Raw genomic sequence first — 11,477 nt, 5'->3', positions numbered from 1 at the left:
AGTCTAACGACTTCGTCCAAACGCGAAATGCTAAATATACCAGCACCGTGTCTATATTTACATCAGTTACCGTGATCGATTCGTCAGCAGCTGATCCGTTTATCTGTTATTGTCGTAGATTAAATAGTTTATCTCGAGTGCGAAGTGAGATATAACGTGCAGTCAACGATGCCATCGAAAAAACATTTCTTAACGATATGTACGGATCCGGAAAAGTTCTAAAAGGTAAGAATGACGTGTTTTCTTGCCTTTATTCGCCCCATTGTGATTATTTCAATCCCCCACACTGGAGCCGCTTTAGTTTTTTAGCTCATCAATTGTTAAAATGCCTCCGAAAATACAACCGCCAAGTCTGAAAGATATCAGCACCAGAACAATGGTACTGGTTCTAATCCACGCTCTCTTAGACGAAAAACATTTTGACATTTTACGCAACTACCTGACGATGACCTCCTATAACATCCTGGAGATGCTACAAAATGAAATAATGAATATCTTAAATCTGGACGCCAGCATCAGGTTCAATTCCCTGCAGGTCCTGCTCCGACACGACGTCAAACAACTCAAAACAGGAATGTTCCCCAGGTTTTACTACGATCAAATTTTGAGTAAATAGACCGATTTTATAAACCATGAACAAGTTTGATTCCGTCTTATTTTTAGGTATAATCATTGAAAAGGGAAAACGACTACAGAAACTTAATTTAAAAGGTGTCTGGGCTAGAGATTATCCACAATTATTAGCTAGTATTATTGATAATCTTACGGAACTGAGATCATTGGAGATACCTCATATGCCAGATGATACTGTTATAAGTTCGATTAACAATTTGAAGTATTTGACTTTGTTGGATATATCTGGAGAAGGCGGATATACCCGTGAAGGTATAAAGTAAGTGAATCTTTGTTATCTAACAACACATACTACCTAACAAGAAAAATATGTTTTGCGTTAAATAAGTTGTTTATTTACAAATAAATATTGGTGATTCAACTAAGAGATTTAACAAAACATCCAACGGTGTTTATCGCTGAGACCAATAACAACATTAATATACGCGAGAGTTGAAATATTACGTGTTACCTTGAGATTAATAGAACAGGCCATTGAAAATACAAGGACGGAAATAGCTCTATTAGCATATGTACAAAATATTTACTATAGTATGTTCGGTTCATTTGAAAGGATTGGTTTGTTGTTTAGTAATATAACCTTAACTAACTTGCTATATAATAATATTATAAACTTGCTATAAATAATTTTTCTGTACTTGAGACAGAAATAAAAATAAAAATCTTGTTTGAAATAAATAAATATTAGGTAACTCCTTCAAAGACGAGTGTTAACTTTGTTAAGTAAGTCAACTTTATTTATTATTTGATAAATATTTCGTTAAAATAACTGAATTGTTCGATACTTCCTTGGACTCATTAAAAATATAAGATTAATTCTTAATAACCTATAGTGCAAGAAAAATTATAATATCGGTTTTGTGACATAATCTTTATGTTTTTTTGGGTGTAATGAATCCAAAATTGACTCACTTTTTGTAATAGAACACAACGTTTGTTGACAGTTTGTTCGATGATTTATTCCATTAAAATAAAAGAGAATATACTTTTAAATAAATATTACTTTTAACATTGTTTTGACGTTTAATTTATAGTTAGGGCCTTTATTATTACCTGAAAATCCTCTGTAGCTTCCTTGTAAGCAAGTCACCCTTTTTTTGAGGATCCATCATGGTCGTGAGTCAGCCATAAGCTGTCTAATGTCTGGTCAGATGAAAACAAATTCCTTCACCTGTACTTCTGAGAGATTTAGAAACTATGTATTTGAAGAAAGCTCAATCTTTGGGAAATGATTTTACAAATTGCTCCATCAATACCGACTTCATGTGCAGCAATGATAAAAACTTTATATGAAGGTACCAATGTCCCTTGGAGAACGTTCTGTTTGCCAACTTTAAACTTTTTATCAAGAGATTTGGTCTGTTTCTGCTATGTCATAGATGCAAAAAGCATAGTAATAAACACAGCCTGTTGTTCGCGCATTATGCCCAAAATGTTGAAATTGCCACACACCTGCTAACCATAGTCTTCATATTTTAATTTGCGAAAAACCAATTTCAAGTTCTTGTAGGTTTCTTTGAATTGTACCTAATGACCCACAGAAAACCATAGAAATCGCCATTTTGAATCAAAAGTGCTTCATTTTTATGAATCTGTGAAAAGTCATCATTGAGGTATATCGTATTTTATCTTAATTCATCCTCTTGTACAAAAGTAAGTAATGAACTCTTTCTCACGATATCTAAACAAGGTGGAAGACAGTATAAGTTAAGGATTTTAAACTTTGTGCCAAGCAACTCTTTGGGAAGATTAAAATCCTGAAAATGCTGAAGTCGTGCAATTTTCCCATGCAATTCTCGTTTTGAGCATACCAAAATACAAAAATATTTAATTTTACTAGTTTAATTTAACCAAGGCAACCAAGGTCACTCAATATAACACATCATTTGTAAAGAAACGACCACAAAGATGTACGTTGTCGTTTGGAGCGTTTACAGTTGTAGGCACAGTGCTCATAAGTATCACCTGTGCTTTCGTTCCGCAATTTTCTGTCGAAGTGCCTGTAGACCATGTTAGTTCACATTAATTTCAGTCAACCTTTCAACTTTTCTTGAAAATCTGTTTCTTTTCTTGATAAATAAGTTGATCCTGATTGATTAAATGAGTTCAAGGGAAAACATCTTTATGATATGTACTTATAAATCTGTTAACATCATAATCTTGAAATTTTGTAAAGCTGCATCATTTACAAGAATCAAAAACTGAATTTAATACTTGACTTCTTTTAGATGTAAACTGTATTTTTAGAGGTAAAAGAGAAGTATAGAGCTTTAAAATAAATCACCAATAAATAATATATAATAAATTTCTGTTTTTTCATCGGATTTTTAAATACAGTCCATATGATTCCACAAGACACATTAAACAGTCAACTGTTCTGGATATATAATCATTACTAAAAAATATTCTTTTTTAAAATCGGAATTAAGACTAATCTCGTTTAAATGCAAAATCTATACATCGTATTGGAACCTTCACACCATGGAACGGTACTTCTTTGTTTTGATTCTACATTAAAATATATCATTTTCTATGACACTAAATAACTCTATAATTCTGAAAGCTGCTTCATATTCAGGTAATGAAGCAGAACTCGAAAGAAAATCTAATATATTTAATAAATAAAATGTACTAAAATAGTAAAATTATTAATAATAATTAGCAACTTTCATTTCGATATCAACTACATTCTATACATGATTAAATAAAACAATTTATTTATTTTAGGGTTCTAAAGAGTGAGACCCTCAGAATTCTGGATATCGGCAGCTACGGAAAAAAAGACTTATGCTTCGGCACTGAAAGCAACTTCGAACTGATGGCCGACATAATCGAGAACCTTCCCAATTTATCCATAATCAAAACGTACTCGTTTACGGGACATGCTCTCCATATCGTATCTCAAAGGAATCCGCATTATATATCGAAGCTTACGTATATTTACGATACGTCGACTACACCCGAAATATTTGACTCCATTGTTAATACATGTCCTCTATTGGACCACGCTCATTTCAGCATTCCCGCAGATGGGGTAGTCGAACAATTTTATCGCTTGAAGAAACTTAATTCTTTAAAATTAACACAAGGTAATAATTTTTCTATTTACTACGTTGGCAATGGTAAATGTTTAGATTATATTATAACCCAATTTTGTGAAATTTTGGCACTATTAGTTTAAGATCAATGAATTATCGAACGCTTAAAGACTCTTAAAGGGAAAAGATTTACCTCGGTTATACATGAATCAAATAACTCACTATTATTTATAGTTTAATATAAAAATAATGTCTGATGGCAGAATCTTATTTCCTTTTCAAGAATATAGACGATAAAAAATGCGGTACATGTTACTACATGTAATATAGTCTACATGTAGTATAGTCAAATTAATAGTAAATAATATTAGGTCATTCAGTAAATTTTACCGCTTTCATTATAAACTATAATCTTGCTAAATTCATGGCACTTGGTGTCTTTTTCTGATGACCAAGGTCATGCGTTGTTGAAAATGAGACGAATGAACGACCCATTGTTATCCATTATCCATTATCCCTTGAACAAAACCAGCCAACGAGCCATTTTCTAACTTCGTAGAAATTGTCGAAGAGCTGCTCTGCAAGCGCGTGTCTCATTGATGCGAAAAGTTGGTAGTCGGTTGGTATAAGGTCTGGATAGTAGAGCTGGTGCGATAATATGTCCCATCCAAGTGCTTTCAACGCCTCCTTGGCCAGTTCTGCTTTAGGAGAAGTCAAGTTATTGTACTATAAAATCATTTTACCGTATATACGAGTCGATTCTAAAAATTGACCAACTCTTGTCGGTAATTGCAAGTTGTAAGTTTTGTGACCAAGAAAATTTGGTCTTAGAGTCGATCGGCCGGCTTTGCTAGGTGATAACTATGATTTTTTGCACTCAGGTTTTCGAAATAAACCCACTTTTTATCACTCGTCACTATTCTATACTATGACTTCCGGTCATATCGTCGAAGCAGCATTTCACAGACGATTTTTCGATTTTCCATTTGCCTGTCACCATTACTTGTAATCGGTCGCTAATCGTTTGTTGGACTACATTTAACTTCTCTGTTAATTGATTTTGAGTTTGATTTAGGTCTTCATCGAATAACTCTTGCAGTTTCACATATTCAAACTCTTTTGGTCTACCAGAACTTTCTTTGCTTTTTACCTCAAAATCACCAGTATTGAATTTTCGAAACCACGCCTCATATGTTTTTAAGTTTAGAGCATAGTCACCATGAGCTTCTGTCAGCAAACGATTTTCAGCGTTTTGATTTTGATTAAATAACAAAAATAATGCGTGTCGCAAATACACGTTTTTGGGCACGAAATTTGACATTTTTTCAAAGGGTTATAAATTGATGCCGGTGTTCCTTTCGCAAAATATAACATATATAGATTTGAGGCTTAATGACAGTAGAATAAAATGCCATAACAGGTCAATTGAAAAGTCCCCGGCCTGACACATAGATGGCGCTACTAGAATTAAACCCATATGTTTTTTGGTTACCCCTAATCCTAACTAAACTAAAGATGGGTATATAAATTTGACAGCTGTCGGATCATTAGTTTGTGAATTATAGCATTTTGAGTGAAGCAACTTTTGTTACTGTGAAAAAAATGGATAAAAAGTAATTTCCGTGTGTTGACAAAATATTGTTTTTTGAAGGGAAAAAATATAGTTGAAGCAAAAACTTGGCTTGATGCCGAGTTTCAAGATACTGCCCCAGGAAAATCAACCATCAATGATTGGTGTGCTATGTATAGACATGGTGAAATGAGCACCAAAAACGGTGAACGTATTGGACGGCCAAAAGAGATTGTTACTACGAAAACATTTTAAAAATCCACTAAATGATTTTGAATGACCGTAAGATGAAATTACATCATATTATTCACGAATATTTGGGTACGAGAAAGCACTGTGCAAAGTGGGTGCTGCGCGAACTCACTTTTATACAAAAACAACGTCGAGTTGATGATTCGGAGCAGTGTTTGAAGATGATCAGGCGTAATAAACCCCAGTTTTGCGTCAACATGTAACAATGGATGAAACATGACAATCGACAGTCATCCGAGTGCACTCCACACGATGAATCCGCTCCAAAGCGTGGGAAAACGCAACAGTCGGCTGGCAAGGTCATGGCGTCTGTATTTTGGGATGCTGATGGAATAATTTTTATTGACTACCTTTAAAAAGGAAGTACCATCAACAGTGACTACTATGTAGCGTTATTAGACCGTTTGAAGTATGAAATAGCCGAAAAACGGCCACATTTGAAGAAAAAGAAAGTGCTGCTTCACCAAGACAATGTAGAGTGTCACAAGTCAGTGAAAACGATGGCAAAAATCCATGAACTGGGCTTCGAATTGCTCCCTCATCCACCGTATTCTACACACCTGGCCTCCAGCAACTATTTCCTGTTCTCATATCTCAAAATATTGCTCGCTGGGAAGAAATTTTCGTCGAATGAAGAGGTGATCGCCGAAAGTGGGACCTATTTTGAAGCAAAGGACAAATCGTACTACAAAAACAGTATCAAAAAGTTGGAGGGTCGCTATAATCAGTGTATGACCCTTGAAGGGAATTATGTTGAATAAAAAAAAATAATTTTGCCAAAAAAATGTGTTTTACTATGGTAGGCCGGGGCTTTTCAATTGACCTGTTATATTTCAAATCATAACATTGCATACTTAAGCCTAGTGACGTATGTTAATAAAACCGGTAATGACTTTCCGGCACACCTGATACACTTTTTTAGCCTTTACATGCATTACTTTTCTACTCTTAGTATCTAATGTATGTCAATAGTTGTGTAGCTCATAATTTTTTATTGGTACTCATTGCTACTCATTCTGAATATAAAAAATTCCAAAAATATTATATAATATTTAATCTAAGCTTCCACTCTAAAAATAAAAATACGGTTGTTTTTCTCACGTTTTCCATTTGTTTCTGTTATAAAAAATACTATGCACGTCAATTTTAAACAGCTACAAATATACAAAAGAGATGACAGATCTATATAACGCTTCTGACGTGTTTATAAAAAAAATATATCATTTTTATTTTTAAGAAAACATAACGCCATTATTGAACGACAAAAGTACCTATATTATTTTTAGCTCATTCAAGGCTTCACTCATTCATATGTAATCTAATGTATATAGCAGTTGTTGCTATTACATTCGTATCAAATAACGAACGGTAGAAAATAGCAAGGGTGTCTCTTTATATCTCAAGAAACTTCTTTAAAGCGTAAATACACGCCAACAGTATAATTTAGAAAGATATTAAGTTCTTTGTCATCGACAGCTTCGCATCGAATCGGCAAAAAACAGCTTTGTTTATCGATCTAGACGTTATTTAATATTTTTGTTATTTTCAACAGGAACCAAAACGGAAATCGTGTCCTTCCTACAGAAATCTGAGAACAGGATGGAAATTTTACAACTAAATCACAATAAAGACGACACTTTAGATATCGGAGACTTCTGCCGGTACGCACCAAACCTGAGAAACTTGGAATGCTTCCAGATGAGTTTGAAGTTCTCCCACCCGGAAAAATTATCACTCCATAGATTACAAAAAGTACAAATATTATACTGTGATATTAGCGATAAGGACGTCATAGCATTGATCACTAATTCGCCCGAAGTAAAATCGGTCACAATAGGATCCAGCTTAAGTCTGACTGACGACGATATCATTACGTAAGTCGCTCCTAAATAATAAACGCTGACAATAGCGTCGTTCATTGTTGTTTCTTTTCAGGCTAGTTACCGAGCACAGTTTTCCACAACTGGAAGAGTTGGTGTTTAGTTTCGCCGAGAATTTAACGGTCGTGTCGGTAGAAGTTTTATGTGCAGCATGTCCTAGTTTACGAGTGTTAGGTACGATATCAGAGTGGGCTGTGACAGAGGAAGAATTTATAGAACTGAAACTGTCCTGCCAAATATCGAATACGGACCTGACGTTACTTCCCGTGTTTTAATTAGTGTTAGGTGATTAGTGAGAATTATATATCAAAAGGCCTCGTGCTGAAATGGAAGTACAGTATGTCCAGTGGGATAGTTCATAATTCAGAATTTTATAAATTAAACCAAAGAAATTGGAAAGGGATAGTTAAATTATGAACGAAAACTACTTTATTTTAGAAGAAAGAAGTGACGACTTGTTACAATGTTGATAATCCAATCCTATTTTAATATAAACAAAAGGTTTACTAAACATGCCTCATGGATAAATATTTCCGAACAACCATAAATATTCTAAAGAAACAAACAAATCAAAGATATGTATGTACGTGATGATTGACCAGTCCGGATAACTCACAGTTGTAGTAAAATTATTTATGAGTATCAATTTTAGTACCTACATCCTCCAGCTTGCCTTTGATGATATTCTAAATATCAGTATTTTACTCAAATTTTCATGATATAGACTGAATTAAATGGTTACCCAAGTTTAATGCCATGTCCCCTTCTTCCGATAGTCCACGGCTGAACTCCTTTAATGGTCATACACCCTCGACTACAAGATTCTACCTATATCTCAGTAGACTAAGTTAATTCCCAACAACTTCTGCCAGCAGAAATCCATGGATTAGGTGTTGATGAGGAAATCATGGATGTTTCCTTTAGTCCATGGCTGGGTTTACCCCAACACCACTAAATTATATCAAGAAATGATTCTTGATAAGTAAATTGATTCAAAATAAACGCTGTAAAACGTGTAGGATTTAAAATTAAAACTTTTAATTTGTTTTCACGCTATGTTATTCTAACTAAAAGAAAGAGTTGTTAAAACCTGTTCTGTCAATTCTAGTTTAATAAAAACTAAGCTTATATTTCTCGCAGATAAATTAAAACGAAAATCTTGATCTTCAGAGTCAGTCACACTATAGTAATTTAGAGTAAATTATATAGCTCGGTGAATGGAGCTAATACGAAATGAAACAATGGTGTTTACGCTATTGTTACAATTATGTGACCGTTATTTATTGAAGTAATATAAAAATATGAAGATACAAGTGGTAAAAAAAGGCAACGGTGTTAAGTGCTAACGAGGTTTGGGCTTGGATCATTGCGATGGTGGCACTTCTGAACTGAACTATGGTCGTTTACAGAATAATCAAAGTACCCTTCAATAACATCCCAGATAAACGTCTCGAGGTTGCCAGATAATCGTTATCGTTTCATAGTTGGCCTGCTAGCACCTCGCCCGTATTCAACATCTGGGATTATATTTCTGGGTATGTTGTATACAGTTATTCCACGATATAAAAGTCGACATGACTCAAGGTCGCCTCAGTAGCAGTTCCACATCAGAAAGTTTTACGTTTTGCAAAAAATACCTCCCTCTTTTTCCTCCATTCCTACACTCTCCTCTAATTGAAAGTCTACCAAAAAGAACTCTATAAAAACATAGAGCATCCCAAACAATCAAGTTTCAACAGTGTAACAACTTTTTGCGCTTTTTATATAGGTTAATTGTGGTGCAATATTTGCACTTTTCACCATCGCCATCGCCTAAATGAAACAAAGTCTACTTTATTGAATATTACTTTATTTACACTACGCTGCCTTGGAACCCATTATTGTTCATTAAAGCTTACATTAATTTAATTTTAAAAACAAAGATGAAAATACAATCTTTCATCATTAAGTGAACTGTTGATTTAGAAATACTAGAAAGGGTAGACCAGAGTTATATCAAGATAGAATATCAGAATCAAGTATTCAACGTCAGTTTTCTTGTAAAAACACTTCATGTTATTTTTAATATATTATTTTTAATATGAACTCGCCTAATGGACATCCTGTATATAAGGTTGGAATGGCCTTGTATAACTATTGTGTTACTGTATCTATTTTATTGAAAAATTGTTTCAATTTTGGAGCAGAGATATATTTAAGTACCTGCAATTTTAAAATATAATTTTAAGTGATTTTTGTTCCTTATTTAAAAGAAAACGTACATAACCTCATTACAAACATTTAATTTGAAATTCTGAAATGTAAATTACAGCTATTTAGTAATTAGGCGTTAGAATTAATTCGTAGCGTATTCCTTTATTTCGATAATATATTTAAGATAAATTTAGGAAAGCGTATTTTTACTGTTGCCTTTTTTTGAGAAACTTTTGCGTCTTGTTTGGCAGGAATTGATTCCGACGCCTGAACTCTTCACCTTTAGATCTTATACATAACCCATTTTTGCAATTTTTTAAGTACTATTACTCTAATATCTATTAATAATTTAATTTAAAATGATTAATATTAATAATTGAAGCAAGAAACGTCTGAAGAAGACAGAGTGGGGTAGGACTGATTAAATGTTCTGAATGGACGATTTGAGCGTTATTGCTCGCAGAGGTGACGTCACAGATACCAATTACCTATCAAGATCGTACTTTTTCACCCCGCTAGACTTGTTGCCATTAAGTTTTTTGAAAAAAACAGGAATATTCTAATCGCAATCGAAAAACTATGCAAACATTTTAAAAAATTTCGTTGGGGGATATTCTACGAGTAGTTTAGAAATTTGAAAATATCGATTTTTCCCATTTTACAATATTTAAATTATTTTCAGAGATTCAGCAAACGTTTTTACGGTTGATATGATATCTTATATTCTACTGAACCGATTTATTTGAAATTTGCAATACACCTTCTTTATATATTCTTGTATCGTATCAAACTAAAGCTATAACTACAAATATTGGGATAATTACTATCTAAAAAAAATCGGAAATATTTTTCCAAACAGCCGTAATTTAAATAAAAATTTTGGTTTGATTCTTGTTGACTAAAAATCGATTACTTCAAATTTCTGGACTAGAATACTGGCTTTATTCATTACACAAAAACAAGCCTGTTACCTTTCATTACAACATAAACCTTCCCTTCCTATGATACCTAAGCCTGATTTTAATGAGATTTGAAACATAGAGACGAGCACATGGAATAATTTATTTGTCCCATATTTCTAGGTATCCCGTTCGATTATTCTTGGATATATGAGCAATCAGTCGAGTTATGGTAACTAATAGTAATCTCTAGTTATTTATCCATTTAGTTTCAGTAATATTTAATAGATCAAACCTTTCTCATGTCACCAAATACCCAAACTAGACTTGGAGAAAAAAAAACCATTCCTTTTAATGTTGAAACAGCAAGTCACAAAACCAAAATATGCCAATGTCCTTGAGTTTTTAACTACATCAGTTTATTTCTTCATTTATCTTCCCTAAAAGTTTTAGGCATGTTTTAAGTAAAAATTAGGAATAAACACATTATTTGTCACAGCACAAAAAAAATGTACTAAAACAAACAATTAGTAACACTTATTTTGCAATAAATAGATTAGTGCAGGGCACATTTAATATTAAGGTTTAATTCGAATAGTTAAATTCCATAATATAACATAGAACTAAGAATGAACTTTGGGAAACTATTATAATGAAGAAAATGTGAGGCTTCATTCTCATTCTCAATAAGAATATGAACATATATACAAATGCACAAGTATTTTTTAGAACGGCCAGGTTTTATAAAATATTTAAAATACTCCCCAAACATCACAGTTGTAAGAAAAAACATTCCCAGTTTTACGCCAACCCAATGCTGGTTTATGAGGAAAGTTGAGGCGTGCCTTGGCATACATTTTAACTTGTCAGGTGCGCTTTAGTGGGCCATATCGCAAGAATTTTCCACCGTCCGACATATTAATTGGATATTTTTGTCCAGCCAGAGCCGATACCGTATTCTGAACACTCTCTCGTCGACCTATTTTCCTCGTAACACAGGATAAAATGCAGG

The 11,477-nt window shown here is 33.4% G+C and overlaps 1 protein-coding gene across 2 annotated transcripts; it reads left to right on the top strand.

Annotated features, from left to right (window-relative positions):
* LOC143195889 (uncharacterized) lies at positions 1 to 9,605 on the top strand. 2 transcript variants are annotated; one of them, XM_076403401.1, is made up of 6 exons: positions 1 to 225; positions 310 to 608; positions 664 to 892; positions 3,361 to 3,722; positions 7,046 to 7,367; positions 7,429 to 9,605. In XM_076403401.1, the coding sequence occupies exons 2-6, from the start codon at positions 326 to 328 to the stop codon at positions 7,646 to 7,648; spliced, it is 1,416 nt and encodes a 471-aa protein (XP_076259516.1). In that variant the 5' UTR covers positions 1 to 225; positions 310 to 325; the 3' UTR covers positions 7,649 to 9,605. The 2 variants fall into 2 exon arrangements, with proteins under 2 accessions (XP_076259516.1, XP_076259515.1); XM_076403400.1 differs by having other exon boundaries at positions 62 to 225; positions 302 to 608.
* The last annotated feature ends 1,872 nt before the right edge of the window (positions 9,606 to 11,477 follow it).

The sequence above is a fragment of the Rhynchophorus ferrugineus genome, unplaced genomic scaffold (genome assembly GCF_030347505.1).
Source record: "Rhynchophorus ferrugineus isolate W39M unplaced genomic scaffold, kcgeb_rfMv2 rfM4, whole genome shotgun sequence".
In the NCBI taxonomy this organism is placed as follows: Eukaryota; Metazoa; Arthropoda; class Insecta; order Coleoptera; family Curculionidae; genus Rhynchophorus; species Rhynchophorus ferrugineus.
This window is presented reverse-complemented; position numbering and strand designations above follow the sequence as displayed.